General features: G+C 31.4%; 1 protein-coding gene across 4 annotated transcripts in view; it reads right to left on the reverse strand.

The window, feature by feature from the left end:
• LOC131846625 (uncharacterized) overlaps positions 1-19,586 on the reverse strand; it is a 44,445-nt gene that overhangs the window by 14,052 nt on the left and 10,807 nt on the right. For 3 of the 4 annotated variants that reach the window (XM_059195976.1, XM_059195977.1, XM_059195975.1), the window contains exons 2-8: positions 5,607-6,877; positions 4,802-5,009; positions 4,226-4,271; positions 3,833-3,924; positions 2,912-3,752; positions 1,979-2,683; positions 1,472-1,667 (exon numbers count right to left, since the gene is read on the reverse strand). In XM_059195976.1, the coding sequence (XP_059051959.1) occupies positions 1,472-1,667; positions 1,979-2,683; positions 2,912-3,752; positions 3,833-3,924; positions 4,226-4,271; positions 4,802-5,009; positions 5,607-6,843 (3,325 nt within the window). In that variant the 5' untranslated portion in view covers positions 6,844-6,877. The remainder of the gene's footprint in view (positions 1-1,471; positions 1,668-1,978; positions 2,684-2,911; positions 3,753-3,832; positions 3,925-4,225; positions 4,272-4,801; positions 5,010-5,606; positions 6,878-19,586) is intronic. The other variant, XM_059195978.1, reaches the window with a different exon arrangement.

The following is a 19,586-nucleotide window of genomic DNA, read 5'->3' on the forward strand; positions in this document are numbered from 1 at the left end:
GACTATCTTCATAATTTGCAGGCATAGATTTGTCAAATACGCTCAAATTTTTAAGTATCATTTCATGTGCCGGTTCTATTACTGATGTTTTACGGGGGCTCATTGGTAAATAGTGATCTTCTCCTGAATTTGTTATAGGTGGGGTTACAGATATTTCCACATTAGTAATTTGGATTTTCTCATCATTACCTTTTTCAACTTCCATTGCACTTCCACAGAATTCAACATTTGACGATTGAACTTCAACATCAGATTCTAACAAAACCTCGTCTAAATCATAATCTGTATATTCAAGTTGCGTTTCAGATTCTGCTTCACTTTCATGAGTTTCATAACCACTTTGATCCATTTCTGATTTTTCATTTTTCTTACCATCCATTGTTTCATCGCTTTTAATCATAGTATCACTATGGATATTGTTATTATCATTATTTATTTTTGTGGCAGGTATTGTAGAAACAATATTTTCGTATGTACTTTCTAACGTGTTTTTATTATTGTCTAGTAAATTTTTATTATTGTTATCACAGTCGGTTACTTTACCAGTACAGGGCGTGGGCGGGGTTATAGGTTTCATACTATTAATACTTGTTAGATTCACTCTGTGAGACCTTCCTGCCTGCGTACCTCTCGAGTTTTGCAGATCAGTGCCCGATGATTCCTCTGAGTGCAAAAGTGAAACCGATATTTATTTTCTTCTACTACCAATTAATCAGTTGTTTGAAACATTTCATTTTGTTATGTTTCTGCCATATCAGTTAGTAAATAAAGGTGACTCCAAATGTTAGAGAATGATGCAAATTAATTACGATACTAGCAAAACCCACCACCGATATATACCATACTATAACTTGTTAGTGACACAATGTTCCCGCAGGCAGGAAGGTACCTTTCCGCAAAGCGAAGTCATTATATTGCTACTGCAAGACGAATCTATGTATAGATATGCTATAATATACTACACTAGGATATAAATAAAAATAATATATCATACTATTACAGGTATGTATTATATTTTTTATTGTTGTTAAATATTTATTCATAATAAAACTCAATTCATGGTGAATATTAAAAATAAAGGAATATTGTTTTTATATAGTATCTGAAAAAAAATTATACGAGCTCGTTTCTATAATAATAATAATTCATTCAGGAATATATTATTGGAGATATACGTATAGGGAAATCCAATATAAGGGTAAACATACAAAATTTTAATCGTTGCCTTGGATGTTAAGTGTATTCATATAAAATAATATATCGTCCATGCATTTCTGTACTTTTATTTTATAAAGCATGCTTTATTTTGTTTCAAGTAATACTAGTAAATACAAATAGTTTCTAAAATAATAATAAATGTATTAAAATTAAGTTAAATTTCGTACATGCTATGAAATTTAAAATTTACTAACAATGAAACGTTTAAGAGAAATTTCGTCAACCTGTATTGATGTCATAGACATGCACATACCTTCATCATCAGAAGAGTAGCTGTTATACGAAGCATTTGTGTAATTCTTGGATTTAAATTGGTCTGATCTCAAAGACTGACGACTTTGATTCAAAGACCTGGCAAGAGATATAGTGGCTGGTGTACTTTTTCTTGTTAAAGGAGATTGGAGCATCCTCTGTTTCCACTCTAACAAACGCTTCATAGATTCTTCGCGCTGGAAATATTAGAGAGAATAATATTATTTTCACTAGGCCATGTAGTTTATAATAATTTTACATTTTAAGTTTATATGGATAGCAATATTTACATAGTCTATAAAAAAATTACAAGCCTCTGAGTAGCAAATACTACTTATTGGAAAGTAATAACTGTGAATACGAATAATCTTATAAAAATAAACATACAAAATTTAATATATGTTACATATAAGGCACATTGCTAGCACTAGGCCATACGGAGTATGAGGTTATTCTTCACACAATAATAACATTGCCAGTTCACAAATAGTTAAGGTTATTTAAGTACCTGTTGGATTTTCTTATCGCCTTCCTTTTCTGTGGTGGTTGATGGCAATCTTGCACTCGCTGATCGAATAAACCCTTCAGAAGATGCATCAAATTTATTCATGTCTTTAGTATACGCACTAACGTTAGAGCCATCACTCATAACACTTCCACTTCTGTTTACGTATTCTTTTTGATTCTCAATACCCTTTTCTTTTAAAGTCCAGTTAGAATTCAATCCTTCTAGATCGCTATGTTTAGAATTATAACTTACATTATCTCGAACTATTTTATTTGCTCCAAACTCAGTTTCGTAGTTATTATTAGTAATTTGAGAATATGGTGAATTTAATTGTTTTTCAGCCAAACCACTGGCATATTTTGCCAAAGGTATTTGTATATTACGCGACCCCAAACCTTGCTGTTTACTTGCTTGCAAGTACTGAGCGGATTGTCGCATTTTTTCAGCATAGCTTTCTTCAGAATAGTATCTATCTGAACTAGGATCATAATACGAATTTATATCGAGACTGGATTTAGGTCTTTGAGGTTGTTTGGCCTGCTCATAAATTGAACGTGTTGGCATTGTTTTGTTAAGCATTTCATTTTTAGATTCATATTCAAGAAAATCTGCGCTATGGGGTCTGGGCATTGGTGGTTGAATTCCAGAAGATTGCATCTTTTTCCTTCTCAAAACTGATGGTCCACTAAATATCTTCTCCTGAACCTAAAATAATAGAAATATAATATAATATTATAGAATTAAGGAATTTTTTTTTTTAAATACCGTAAAATGTTAATGTTGTATAAAAATAACTACTTATTTATTTAGTCATCATCCCATAGGCCAGAACGATAGCTGTTCAATAGGTAGCCGAAAACTTTAATAATTTACAATAACAATTTGGTAGACTATTAGTGACATAGAAACATTTCTGTATATTAATATACTTACATTTCCAGTTATTTCTTGAGATTGCTTGATATTATATGCACCGCTTACATTTTGCTGAATAACGCTGGGTGGTGATTTAGTATATGTTTTGCCATATTCATTTTCGGTAGCATACATTCCATATACATCTTCATAATCTCCAACCTTTCCTCTATTGTAGGAACCCATAGATGTCGATCGACCGTAAGCATCTGGTGTTCGTCTTTCATTTAGTAATCGCTCATTTATCCCAGGCGTTCTGTTTTGTCTCGCATTCAGCTCACCATAAACTTCTCTACTGTAAGTACTAGTATCATCACTTTGTTTTAAATTAGGACGAGTTTCGGTATATGCTTCATTATAATTTAACTGGGATCTATTAGCATCCGGCACTAGTCGGTTATTTTTATTTTGAACATCACTTTGTTTTGACTCATTTTCTATTTGCGGTGAGTTATCTTGAAGGAAAGGATTGCGTTGGCTTTTACGCTGTGTGTCATATATTTGTCCTTGTACATTTTCTTGAATCATGGGCGGTTGCGGTTGACTCCTATCCCTATTATTAAAATAAGGCGATTGAGGATTAGACCTATACGCAGATGATGTGCTAGGTAGGTTGTTTTCAAGTCTATCGGTAACAGTATTAGTCAAAGGTAAGGAAAGGTGTTGCGTGTCGTAAGGACGTTTCATCTGGTATTGAGGTTGCTGCTGTGCTGAAGGTGGAGACTGCGGACTACGGGTGTATGTGCTCTCCTGATTTGGACTAGTTGTATAATTTGTGTTATCTTGAGAACGAATGTGACAAGTGCTCTGACTGTAGTGTGATGCTGGCTTTTTGAGTATATCGTAATTTGGGTCATACCTGTAATGTTATTAAATGTTTCAATTTGTTTACTAGTATTACATTGTGAAGATAGTGAAAATGCGTAATAATAATCTTACATATCAGGACTGGGCGAGTTATATCCTTCGTTGGAACGTCTCGGTTTTGGTGGAGCGTTAGCATACGTTGGTCCGGGTACTTCGTCGCTGTCCTAAGAAAAATAAATATATGTGTAAAAAGAAAATATAAGAATAAGTACTGGCTATTGAACTATGAACAAAACATTCCAATTTCTTGTAGAATACTTAGAAAAACCTGGATAAACAAAACTATCGATTAAAAATGCTAATATGCATACATTTCAATATTTAATGATAGTATCAATTTGCAATGACATCCCGATCATTATGCGCAGTTATAACGACAGTGTAATCGCTGTCCTTGGTTCCGCTCTGGCTCACTAATTGCCGATCACCTGCATCGTACACATCCGTGCGCACAATAATACTAACCTCTATTTTCGCAGCTGCCCTCTCACTATGCTTTTGTGGTTGTTCACTGAAAATAGTAGATTGCCTTAAATTACTATCAACTTGTATAACCCGTTATTGCTAGGACTAAATAAAGAAATATAAAAAAACTTTCAATCATTAAATAACATGTTGATAAATAAGTAGTAATATAATAATATATGTTAGAGTCCTCGTCAAAGGCTGCGAGGTTTGTACGACTATATGGTTAAAAGTAGATTTTGATATCGATAGTTTCTCATATTTACGTATTTCCTGTAGACTAAATAATTTTCTATTTATATTACAGATTAATATACGATGAGACTGACTAAATTAAACAAACCACTATTTTTATATAGAAGTATTAATTATCTCAGTATAAAAAAGTATTATACCTTCTAAAGAGTTAATCAGTGTAACTGTATCAAATTTGTATATTATTGTTAAAATTAGCTCAGTCTATAAACACTAATAAACAGTTCGATGCAAAATATTTTAAACAAGAATTATTTTATTTAATTTCAAAGCAATTTATATGCTACACAATATATTAGTCTCATGTGAAAAACAACTCACTTTGGATTCTGCATCAATGCAGCCATAGTTAACGCCTTCACCCACTTTAACATTGCCTCTTGATCTGGTGCAGCCAGAACATATGTTCTCATATTGGCATGTTCTAACTTGAATGAGAATTTTCTCATAACTTTGTCATCGAGAGAACATGCAGAGACTTTATAGGAAGGTAAAAGCACCGACCCTAATAGTTTTTCTTCATCTTGACCTATAATAGGTATTAAAATATAAGTTTAATGGCATAAATAAATAATCAATATAGTGATGAGTGCAGTACCAGGGTTATAAGGCGACTGAGAAAATAAAGCTTAATAGCTCTCCTAGGGAAATGCACTACAAATTACACATTTACCTATAGTAAAGATAGATATTAAGCCATACTTCCTCAGCTCCATTGTGACTTTTTGATTAAATATCCAAATAAATATGAATATAGTTACAAAAAGGAAATGAAACTTTAATAGAATTCTATCATTCAACCCTATAATGTAATTTGTATTCAAATTATTAGGGATATCAAAAATTATCTTTGCAAATCTTTCATATTAATTGCAAGCTGATTAATTGTAAGTCGCCTGATTTGGAAATTATATATTGATTAAAACCACCAACTATGTAACGATTTCATAGACTTATAGTTCCTTATGGAAGAACTTTACTTTTTAAGGTTAAACTTCCCATTTTGTCCATTCACTATTTGTTGTTCCCTCTTAGTCTAATAATCTAAAGAAATATTGACAAGGTAAACTAACATTAAGTTTACCTTGTCAATATATTTTGAACTAACAAATTAAAAAAATCTTACTTTTATAGTAAAACAAACAATACTCCGACAACACGAACCATCTCTTCCTCCATACTTTTAGTCCATCGGAACCCTGTTTGTACAAAATGCCAGAAATTGTTACAGGAGCAGACGGAATCCTTTGCGCTATAGGAGATTTTAATGCTTGATTTCCACCACTACTTCTGCGGCTTTCAGATGATGGAGACTTAACGCTCGGGCTGCTTGATTCACTAGATTTCATTGGTGATACCACGCCCACGTTACCTCTTTCGTATTGATTATTATAATCAGAGGGTGGAGATTGAATTATACCTTTATCTCCTTCTGACTGTCTTCTATATTTTTCAGTTTCTCTAAAGTCACTAGGCTGATTTGCTTGCCATTGCGACTCCTGGTACTGCCTATTTAACGGTTTCTCCATTTCATTGGCTTTCGTATACATTTCTATATCTTTTTGTATATCGGGACTACTATAGTCCTTAAAATCGTTTTTACTGTATCGATCTAAATCTGTAAAAAAGCTGTCAGATGAATATATACTATTTTGCAAATTAGCTGGTGGATGTACTCCGTGAATTTGTTGGAGCAATAGCTGTCGCTCAGCAAATTTTTGTTGTTGGTGCATTTGCGCCTGGTTTTGGTAATGTAGCTGTTGCTGCAATTTCATTTGTTGGATTTCGTTGTATTGTCTACGTAATAACTCAGTATTACTTTGTGGTCCTATCCTATTTGAATATGGTAGATATGGTTTTGAACCGTATTGGTTTACATTAGGCCTATACATAGGTTGATGATTTTGGTATATTTGATTAGCATCTTTCGGTGGGTTACGTTTCAAATAATCCTGATAGACCTCCGCGTTATATCCTTTAGGAATATTTTGTAGTAATTCGTGATTGACATTATGGTCAATGTGCATATCCGTTCTTTCTTGCCTTGGAGGAGATTGAGGGTAATTATAATTATCATTCGTTCCATAGTGCCTTGTGTAGTCTTGATTGTGTCCTGTTCCATACAATTCACGTCTGTTTTCTAGGAGCGGTGACCGCGCATTCATATTTGAATGGTATTGGCTTTGTAGTAGTTGGTGCATGACGCCATTCGGTTGGATTTGTCCAGTTTGTGCCGATGTTAGATTTGCAGATAACTGTGAATGTTGAGGGGAGTAAATCTGATCTGGATGTACGTGATGAGCCATGATGTGTTGCTGGGTTTGAGGTTGCTGTGTTGCCGGGGCTGCCTTTTTGTTCTCCATTTGGAATTGTGTCTGCGCAACTGGAGGATCTAACCTGTAACAAAAATGAAGTTGTTATAATTTTTGTTTACAAAAACATAAATTTATCACACAAATGGGTAGTTATACTACACATACACTACAAATAACTGCCATGAAATATCTGATTACCTATAAGCAGAGTGTATAAGGGGGCGCAATACTGTGTTCCATTTTGTTATTTACTTGCTGTATAGCTTAGCTAATTAAAAAAAAGAATAAAATAATATTAATAAAACCGAGTAAGTTTTCACTACCAGATAATTATAAAATATGTAGGTAATGGAAAAACTAGTTTGTAGAACAATAATTATAATGTAAATTTTTCAACCAACATTCAAAATAAGCAGGTACTCAGTGTGGCACTTTTTCTCCGATTGATAGCATTTACAGCATCAATAGTGTTGTCATTGAATTTTTTTTTATGATTGATTATAATAGTCAGTTTTTTGTGAAAGTAAATATACCTCTGAATCTTTAATAATATTCCGACACTTCTTCACGCGGTTAGTAAGAAGAGTACAATACATTTATTTGTATTTTGACGTTACTTAGAAGTGGTTGTTCATTTTACAGTCCAACCAAATATCAAGTACAAGGCCTCAAATGATCACGCAACATAATTTGTTGAAATACTACACTAGTTACTGAAGTCATTTAATATTATACGGAACCGACTAAAAAGAGTGTAATATAATAAAACTGTGAACATTTAAATACAGTATAGCTCACGTGTACGACAGCTCATCGACCAAGACAATTCAATTTAAGTTGCTTAATCGAAGAACCGTTATCGTCGTCGTAAAGTGCGTGTTTCGAGTAATATAAAGACGTCACTACGTTGTAAGGACAGAAACGTTGGCAATGCATGTTGACAGAATTTAAGATATCTGGATCACATTTATTTAAATATATATATATACTTGTGTTTGACGCATGTGACTTTCGCGGTTAAAATTAAGATTTAAAATAACATGAGTTATTTTAATACGATCGTTTGTGAACAAAAGAGTCCTACTAAGTAAGCCTCATTGTGTATGGTTTTGTTCTAAATATTCGCAGCGAAATATATACTTAGGCGAGGCATACTGCTCTCTTACCTATATATGTCTATCATGAAGTAACAACATTATTACATATTATCGGTCTAAGGAGTCTGAACATCAATCGTTAACAGAAGAACAGTCTGATTCTCAGCTTTGACTACTCATGAGGAATAGATCAAGAACAAGATGATATTTTAGTATTATAAAAAGTACTTTGTCTATAGTCATTAATATCCTTGGAAATGCCCGATATTTTAATCTATTTTATCACAATCTAGCTGTTATCCGCGACTTCGTTTACTTTTTTTAAGATAAGTGATAGTATATGTCCATACAACTTATCGTTTGTCTTGAGGTCTTTTGATTTCTCCTAGAAACGTTAACATATCAACCTGTTAATACCACGTTAGCCAGCAATTTTGTTATAAAGTCACATTTTAAGTTTCACTGTTACACTTAGGCCTTATTTGTGCATACATGAAGTTATGAATCGAATACTAATACAGAATTAAATACTAAATCTGTATTAATTTGTATGCTTCCCTTATTTGTCAGCGTCATGTTCCTACAAGTGTTTCCTTTTTGAACCACGCAACAAATTGGTCACTTCATGTTAAGTGGCCAGCGTATATGTAGACTACAAATCATAGGGAAAATGACGGTGAATTCTAATTTAGAGGCAAAACGCGTTTCGTAAATGCAAACCAATGCTGAAATTGGTTAATTTAATTCAATGTTTGGAAAACAAAACTTGAATTACTAAATAACATTCAAATCAATATTTGAATGTTAGCTAAGTTTTAATTTATTAGATTTTTTTAAAAGTTACTTAGTAACGTCTTACTAAAAGGCATAGTTCTCTTCATTAGAGGGTGAGGTTATCCCATTGCCATCAATTAGGTCTTCCCGTTTGGTACAGAGTTTTATTTTTTTATATATATACATATCGTTTCGTACATTTCCGTGAGGTGCTGAATTCTCTTAGTTAATTAGATACCTTAAGGATATAAAGGAGTAATAACACATATATCTGTATTACCTATGACTGACAGAGGATTATTATAACTTTTTTTTAAATTTAGCAGAATAGTTAGGAGGTCTTTACTATGTAAAAATTTCTTATCAATAAACACATTTTTGCAATATACACACGTCACATCTCTGCAATTTGTTAGACTATAGTATATTTTAAATAGATTTATTAATCATGGTATTGTAAGTAATCATTATTATAAAACTGACTTTCATTGGAATCGATGCACGCGAGTTAAACGCTTGAGTACCCCTTCCCACAAATCCCACGTGTATCCATACGCTTACCTCGTGTGAAATTACTCAACTACTGTTTTTGTTATTATTTTATAGAGTAACAGCTTTTTGCGTTGATACAACTACATATGCAACTTGCCTTATACTAGGTATATTAACTTTCCATGAGAAAATATAAATAGAAAGTAAATGTTAATTTTATTGAGTTATTTCATGTATGTTAACACTATCAAGCATGGGAAAAGTTGTTTTTATAAAAATAATGCGCTCGACACACTTTTCTGTTAGATGCAATTTATTGCCATTGAATATCAAACCGCTATTAACTTTGATTTCATATCTATTTAAAAATAAAACGACATTTTTAATGTATCATGCGATAAGTTCGAAAAGTTCAATATAATTTTACATAACTGTTTTAATCATAAAAAATTACTACCATGCCAATTCAATTCTATCATATTAAATCATTCCAAGTCCTTGTAAATATTGTAAATTTATCAAATTATTATAGGACGGGCTCGGTGATGAGCGGTTTAACACACAGCCTTCCGATTGTCGAGGATTCGATTCCTCACACGCTGTGTGAATTGTCCTGAGATTATTATTATTATAGTGTTCAAATAACATAGCAAATCTACACGCTTGCATGCAGGTATACGAATAAAGGATACTAAGCAAATTCCATGTAAAGTTTGTTATGTAAATATTAGTCTTAAAAATACAACGAGTAGGATTAAGTACTTGAGTCAATGAAATTTCTCAAATATTTGCCTGGTTTTATTGTGAAATGTTCTAAGGAACAGCTCATTAAGTTAAGATGAACAATATAGTTACAGCTAGTTGCGACGCAATCACATCAAAAAACATTGTTCAGATATTTACATTCAATTAGCAAGTGTACATATATATATTAGACACAGCTCACTGTATTATAGAAAACAAACATATCTAAAGACCATGTAATAAAAACAAATAATAATTACGAACTAATAAACAGATTAATAAAAATGGCTATGAGGTTATTTTATATGCGGTCAGAGTGGAAACGAGAAGTATACCATCGAATTCTCTCTACCATCTTGTAAAAAATGTTGGCCTATCTAGAATTGCAATAAACTTGTATCTAAAGTTGCGTAGAGTCTTACCAAATTTGACTGAACATGGAGAGAAACACAAACATACAGCCGGGTCACAAGTTCCAAGAACTGCTCTGAGTTTCCCTCTCTGCCACACGATGGATCCGGCACACGCACGGTGAATCCATAGAATGCTAAGAAGTTCGTCACTCTCTCTAAAATTTGTATATAAATTTGCCGCATGTAGATTCGTATGGCTAATATTGTATTTCAGTAAGCTAATGCCGACTTCATATTTTTTAATGTTTCGTCTCTTGGTTCAGAGAGTTAGTCACACATATGAAAAAGCAAACAATACACGTTTAAAGGTATAGCCCAGCCCTATATATTAATTCTAAGTCAGAATACCGAGATTATTATAAACACGTTTGACTTATTTGTAAACAAGTTTAAATTACTAGCCAAAGAGAAAAGGTAACACATGTCTTAGTTCAAACTGGTTCATCACGTGTTGTCATCTATCTAAATAACGGAAGCTACATGGAAATGAGATATAGTTATCCCATCATTTTATACCTACCGTTAGTCAGACCACTTCCTTGCCCACACAGTAATTGCATGTCAATGATTACCATCGTGCTTGTAGGTACTATCTATATGAAAGTACCATAAAGGTAAATGCAATGGTATACCTATGATAATATACAAGAGTCCAGGTCAATACCCATGTCCCCAGTCTAATGAGTAGAAATTGTATAATATAAAAATGTCATAATACTATTATTGTAAAAATGTAAAAATGTAAAAATGTCACAATACTATTACATAATAATAGTATTAGGACATTTTTATATTATACAATTTCTACTCATGGGACTTGCAGCAAAAATATGAATAATTGTGCCAAATATTGCATAAGACTTTTTTAATTAAAGGGAGAAGTTACTAACACATATATTCTGGTACTTACTATCTAGATCACTAAATGCATAAACTCTAATAAACTTTGCGCTTATTATAATAAAACTATTTAAACTCGCAAATGTTCCACTCCACAGCGTAATTAACTACCAACACTACTTTATGCATAATTAATTTCCATTTAATTCAAATAAGCTTAACATGAACTGTCTTTTATAGATAAAAACACGAAGTAAAAATAAAGCTTTCATACTTTATTGTTTAAGCATTTATGCGCTTCGTAATTAACACTGCACGGCTGCGCTGTTTAGTCTGGGTTGTTATAAATATAATGTGCCTAATAACGTATACATTGCGGAGCAAACAGTCGAACGAGCTGATGGTCTACTTGGCGAACCGCCAGGGTACGTGTCAGGCAATGAATACGCAATAGCGCATCTGATTTCCACATTCAATGTCAACTGTAGCATTGGACGACCTATATCTACTATTAAACTCAAATGTCCCCATTATTATTCGTTTTATAGCTGAATATTACTTATAGTCGAATTAAAATTTTATTTTTTAAACTATAAGCAATTTTTTGTGTTCATTTTTTATTATATATAGAATAAAGTTAATTTTTATATTTTTTTAATTTATTTATTAAGTTCCATAAAAATAACATGATTTAAGTCATATCTGCTTGACGTACCTCGTACCTACATTATTTACAATTATTGGATTATCTGTGTATTATGCGGATTAGTTGCTTCAGTAATATAACCGTAAATATCTTTTTATCTCTCCTTCAGTAGTTTCTCTTCTTACGACATAGGAACAATCATTTCAAATTTTGTACAACAGATTGAGAACAAACAGGAAACGAAAGTTTCACTTACAGCATCTAAAAATAAGTCGAATGTTTTTTGTCAAACGACTACCTACTATCATCTGGTTCAAAATAAATCTATTTAAAACTCATGACGTAATGAATTTCTTTGTGTTGCATTCATTCCTCATTAACTACTATGTATGAGCAACGAATTAAATTTTAATTTGTTATCGTTTAATTTATTGGTTAAAATGTTTAGAAACGTCTTTTTAGATCAATCAATCTCAAGTATGAAGTCAGGCTGACCCACAATAACAATGATGGCTCGTCAAGGTGCTCGAGTGCCAATATGTAAAATTTAACATTATGCTCAACTTATCGCAATGTACATGTAATATAATAATATACACAATGACGGCTTCAATAACTGTTATTATTCCATGCATTATTTAATTTATATAAAAATATCTAATACTTATCTATATTAAAAAAAATCCCTGAAATTGTTAATGTTTATAAAGTATTAGATAAAATAATACCTATATGTATAATGCCTACTTAATATGCGGCTATGCCATATTTTGCAAACGAGATTAAAAACGTCAATTCCTACAATACACAATAACGAAATGAACTAGGTTTTAACGAAACAATTCCTACGACAACATCTGAGATGAATAGAATAAATTATATTTTGTTATACCTATTGTCATTCAAGCTTCTCCATCATATTTGGCTGCTGGTGACAGCTGACGACTCATTGGATTACCAATCTATTACATAAACTACAGTAGATATTATGAACTAAATACAATATGATGTAACACTATAATATTTTCGGCATATAAATTTCATTTCATTAATGACGTTATAGAGGAAAAGAATTATCTTAATAATTATCCCTCAATTTCCTATTCTTTATTTTTTTGTACTTATACTAGTGGTAGCTTCTAAGTCCGTAAAGTCAACAGGATTGCCTCTGTACGATCACAATCTGATTATAACTAATTCTGCGTACTATTTGGATAATAACACGCACTTAAAGAGTATTCAACATGGTTTACTGCTTATAGAAATTTGATTCCAGGAACAAAACACTATACAGATGCGGGTTCCGGATTTACTACCACCGGTTGGCAACCAACTTGCATTGTGTAATCTTCATATATAAACTTTAAGCTCCGATCGGATAAACTGCATAGGTATAATGATTATTTTTAGAATATCAATCGGGTACGTACAGGATATTAAGCATTTATAGAAAAAATTATGCAAATGAGAATCCTTGACATTCGATTTTTAGAGCCACATATTTATAGCCATTATATTTATTACCTACTTACGAAATACCTATCATTAGGTAGATATAGATATTTAACTAATTAACAATTATTATTATTAATAGCACTGTTCATTTGTAATTATTATATAAACTTAACACGTATATGCTCTACCTAATTTTACCTATTCTTATAAAATGACCACAACATTGCATTCAACGGAACTCAAACCGGAATAGTGCCTGCCTTCAGCGGGGTCGCGTTACTCTCGAATGATTCATCTACAGCAAAGTCAAATGTACTTAATATTGTATAGTAAGTATAGACAAGGTGTATTATATTCAATTCTATTGATTTGATATTACTGAATATCAATTCTCCCGAGACAAAAGTGACAAATATCTAATAAGCCATTAAGATATTCATTTTAACCACCTACAGTCAAATATTTATAGAATGACGTTTTCAATGACGTCACTTGCGCCCGGATTCAGAATTGAATAGTATTGCTTATTTTTAACACAGAATGAACTGGTCATTTAACGAATTTGTCTTCACAAAGTTGTTACAATAATAAAGTCATTGTCATCTATACATAATTATTTATTTAGTAGATTCTAAAATATAGGTTAAAAATATTAAATGTTATTCTGATAGTTAAAAAGTATTCAAATGGAAAAATTTGATTTCATTTTATTTGTTCGAAGTTTACACTCGTGTGAAACCGCGTCACGTAGCTAACTAATAATATTTATGTGAACTGATTCAGGTCCACTTAGCCAATGTGCTCCTCTTTAACTCGATGATGACATCAAAAACCTGTTGAAAACCCAGTAAAAAGAATAATACGAAAATATAAAACCACAAGAGGACCCAGGACAAAAGCCAGTAAGTTGGGTACAATAATTTCAGTCTATAGACAAGCAGTACGGCCAACGTACAAGACTGACAAAACATTACCGTCTAACGTAGAACAAATTCAAATCACGTTTTTCCAATTAATTTTACATTATGTCGTAAATGTAGGTATACTTTTCACTCAATACAATAATGTGGATAATGAAAACTCCATTATCAACGGCATATTATTTCTGTAAATACAAAAATCTGTAAACATTACGTTAAATGTGAAAATAATGACTACAGATTTACCCAAGAAATATGGACTCGATAAAAAAAAGGAAAAGAAATATTGCGACACTAATTCCAAGTGGGAAATTCACGGTATTTTCTAATGTCAATTTGCTATTGAGGCAAACATAAACATTTTACATTCGTCATCTTTCAAATATAAAGAATAGAGTCTCAGCTTACTACATACTAGCTGTGTTCTGGGACTTTTTCCGAATATTAGGATAAATAGTATTTTGTATCTTAGACATAATCCATCTGTGTACTATGAATATTGAAATTAATTAGATTAAATAATAAAAATACAAATCAACAACATCTTAATAGTCATTCACATTTATATGTTCAGTACCCAGTAGAAATAACGGCCATATAAATGTAAAGGTTACGAATAACTTGTAGATAACAAAGTTTTGAGGTGTCCAATAGTTAATTTCTACAGTCAATCTGGCTTTGGCACACCCTATCACAATTAAAAGAAAATATCTACGCTTTGAAATACGTAATTAATTTGTTAATTCAAAGTTACGTTAGTACATAGTTAGTAGGCATCTGTGCCCAAAGCCTATATAAATATTTAATGTCTCAAAACTATTATGTAAAATGATCCGCTGGTAAATGTTTGTATGAAATTAAATTAGTAATACTTCACTTCACATAGAGGCTCTAAAGGTAGATATATTATTGAAGTTAATAAATATTTTTAAAATCACAAATAAAATTGATTACCACAAAAGTACAAGAGCAGTATTTGTACAAATGATACCGCAATATAGTTACTTTTTTTCTATATAATTTATTTGTATAGGTGTATCCAAATCAGAAGTACCTAAAGTGAAAACAATCAACTGATTGCAAATATACTGAAACACTGGTAAAGCAATCATTAAAATTGGGTCATTTTTGAGAATACATCGTGTTATCTCTGCAATGAGTTGAGTTGAGTGAGCTGCCTCGATTTATATCCATTTATTTATAATTACATATACAATAAATTTTATCAATCAGTTTCCTTCATTTGGTACCTTTTTAAGTGAATACCATTTACGTGAATAAAAATTGTATACATTAATTACAAAATAAAGTTTATTAGTAGAAACAAATAAAACTTACATAAGAAATACAATATTTTCACTTGTACTCCTTTAATGATATTACTTAAATAAATATTTTTGTCTTATATTGCCATGATAACCATGGTATTGAAGAAATCTTTTTATTATATTTTTGTTAACATTGAACAATAATTTGCGTCATTAATATACGTACTGACATGGTACTCCTAGTTGCGGTTTGAATCAGTAATAGTTCAGTAAAATTGACCACATCCTTGCTAAAGCGTTACTAGCTACTTTAATTATAGTGTTAGTAGCCGCAGGCATCTTTGTGCTAATAAACGTTGAACTAATAAAAATAACTGAACATCAGATATGAAAGATGTTATTCAATATGTAAACAGTTGCACTGTATATAAAATTTCAATGTAAACAGATTAATCGATACTACACTTGAAATCGATCTCTCGGTCCAATCTCTGTTGATCGATTCAACACTAATCTATCTTATGAACACTTCCCTAACAGTACTTTCTCGAATATTTACATAACCAAATATATATTTACAATCCTTTTTAAAAAAAATGTAACTTGTTAATTGTCGATAAAGTTATGAAATACCAACTTCAATTTCCTGTCAAATTTTATTGTAACGGAGAAATTGTACAAAACGTTTTAAGTAATTATTTATTTTTGGAATATGTTTATGTCATATTGGAACTTTGTTTATATATTAATAAATAGGTATATACTATATTGTGCTGTCATAATTTAATATTAATATCTATAAATCTACATATTGGTTCTGCTAGGCGTCTTATGTTCAATCTGTACAGTTTTAAAGACTTGATTGAATAACAAACATCAAAATCCGAACATCGTTATAAACTTTCACGTTTATAACCTTAAGATAAAATGAAGTAAAGAACACATTTTGATTGACGGTTAATAGACAAACTATATGAAGTATAAGTATAGTAAAAGGTACATTCTACTATTTAATTCTCTCTCTGATTTGTCTATCTGACGTGTAAATATATGTTAAAGTTACCGTAAAACAAATAATTAAAAAAAAATCCGAACGAGCATAAAAACAACAAATTTATAAAAATATAGTGGCTTTTTTAATAATGAAATGGAATGGGTATTGCTATCAGCAACACAGGAGGACATTTGCCCGTCCTATAGAACTTATACCGTAAGTAGTAAGTTTTACGATGACCAGCGGCTGCAATCCCGATTACTATTGCAACCATGCCCTTATCTAACCGAGTATTTCAACATAGTAAAAATATCTCTATATAATTTATAGTTATACAATAAAAATGCAATCTATTTAATTAAAGGACACAATACATAATTAGAAAGATATAAGATAAAAGAATAAGAATATAAGAATATATAATATAATAATATTTTCATAAAACAAACGATATACATAATACTGATTATACGAAACAAAGCTTATTAGAAAACCTGATTGCGAAATGATATCATCTCAATAGACCAGTCATCGGATATTCGCCTAGATATGTCCAAGTATTAGCCATGTACCAGTTGAAGAATTTGATATGGCAACCTTAGACCGGTCCCGCACCACAAGCGATCCGATCGGTTCCCGCGCATTCTTGACGCGAGGTGAACAACCGCCGTGCACGTCGTCGTCCTTGGAGCAGCCTGCTCCTTTCTACCACACCGTAACTATATGCAGCAATCGAACACATAAAAAATACCTTGTTCTGATATTAGTTGTTATAAATGCCTAATATTCATAAAAGTTGGTATCACTTTATTTTATTGAATTTCCCATTGCAATTGTGAACTTGTATCCCAAATATCCATAGATAATATTTTTATAACAACAGGTAATAAATAAATCAATCAAAATCTAATATATTGATTCTGTGTCATGATTAAATTAATATCAATACACATTGATCATTACGCGGGGATTACATACTCATCAGTAAACCATAATATAAGTTGAGTAAATATAATTTTTATGCATAAATGAGTATATGATCTAATATCACGCGTACGTACTACTGTAAACATAAAAGTGTACCCAACACTTATTTTACCACTTTCATAAGCAATAAATTAATTATCACCTCTAAATATTTACCAAATCGTGTCTACCTAAAACGATAGAAGTATTTTAGAAATTTTATAACATGTTCTTGATAATAGGTATCTACTCAACGTAATGAGTTATTGTGAAAACAATTGCATGTGCAATTTACGCAGGTTTATGTCAGATATGATACCCAATATACATAATACTACATTAAATTGTGAAGTACCTATCTATAATATATACTATTCTCAATGATGCGTGATATTTTGCTGTTTTAACAATATAAAACAAATCGTAAATTTTCTATTTAATGTATTGATAAACTTTACTCTCTACATAAATTAATAAAAATCAAATAATATGTGTTTAATAATATTAAATTATTTATATTACAAAATTCAATTCTATTTCAGATAACTTTAGTCATGGTAATGTGATACTTTCACTAAAAGCAATTCAAATTTCTAGGAGACTTGTAAATCAAGATTTATTTTAAAAAGCTGCAGGCGACAGACCATGAAAAGTTCACAAAGTGTACAAGTGTATAACAAGCAATGGTTTTGTTGGAGACGACGACTAGACTACTGTTCCAAGCCGGCGGTATAATGTTGCTCTGTGCGTTACAGTTCGGAATTTCACACAAAAAGTAAAACCGAGTTCACTAAACCAAAAACAATGGAACAAAACAGAAACAGAACGGTAACTTTGTTTGGTTATTTGACCAGGATAAGGGAATGGAGTCGTGAAGTCAGTGCATAATGATCTACCTTGATTATCGCCCAAACTATTTGTGCAATTCTATTGGGTCAGTTTTATTTGCCTGGGTTAGCCAACTACGATACATTATCTTGAGGAAACCGTACCACCGTATTTTTTGTATATATGATAAAAATGTATTTGTAATTTCAAATTCGTCATATAATATTTGTATCTATCATTGAGGAAAACGGTAAAGTCAAGAATTTTTGGACCAGTAAGTAAGTAAGAACGCAGAACGCCTATATAATTGTTTTGGTTTATCCATTAACACGAAATTATCAACTACAGTATCGTCTAATGATAATTTATATATATTAGAATAGCAAGTTAATTTATCTCTTTCTGCTTTGGCAACTCGTAATACGTGGGTATGTAGTGTCTGGGATGAAGAAGCACAGAATTAATTTTTATTCCGATAAATCAAACGCGAATAATTCGTAGGTATAAACTAATATATAAGTGAGTAAATATATATACATGCTACTATTTAATGCAATTTCATCAACATCATGTCAGAATGCCTTCTACCTACTATAAATTGTACGGAATACTATACTACAGATATTGGAATTGGCCCTGCAATTCCTGCATCGTAGACTTTAATAATAATTATTCCAAACAAACTAAAATTATAGTTTCTATTTATCTGCAAAATTTTGGCACGAATCTATTCGAATACTTACTAGCGACGGTAGTAGTATCTAAAATCATCGGCGCCGCGGCGGCGTGACCCAAGCGTCGATCAGCGCATACCTCGCTGGCGTTTATATAATATGCTACGTGACCGGTTACCATCAGGTGGGCTTGAGTTATACGCTCACTTGCTACCTCAATAACAGTTATATTTTATCACATTCCTACTAGAGAGAGACGCCACATATAGTAAAATGTGGTGTAACCCTTTTTGCAATTAGTAATAAGTACTTGTTTAAAAACCTTACCAGTGTGCTACTACTGGCACTCATCAGTGCTTATGCATGCTACTTACATTATGGCTGACAATATGACTGTGCCTTAAAAAACATTGTTTTCTGTATGGGGCAATCTAGTTTCCCAAATGTTAATAAATTCATATATTTTAAATATGTGTCTACATAAAAGTAAAAAATGTATATCAAAATCAGTTATATGAATTTTGATAAATAAATATTATTTTATATGTATATATATATATATATTTGGCCTTTGGTTAAATTGATTTTAGATACTATTGTATATAAAATACTTTTATGTAATTTCATTCCTAATGCCATTTAAATTTAATAAACGTATTAAAATTGAATATAATTAGGGG

This window comes from Achroia grisella, unplaced genomic scaffold (genome assembly GCF_030625045.1).
Source record: "Achroia grisella isolate CSIRO2021 unplaced genomic scaffold, CSIRO_AGI_Agris_v1 utg511, whole genome shotgun sequence".
In the NCBI taxonomy this organism is placed as follows: Eukaryota; Metazoa; Arthropoda; class Insecta; order Lepidoptera; family Pyralidae; genus Achroia; species Achroia grisella.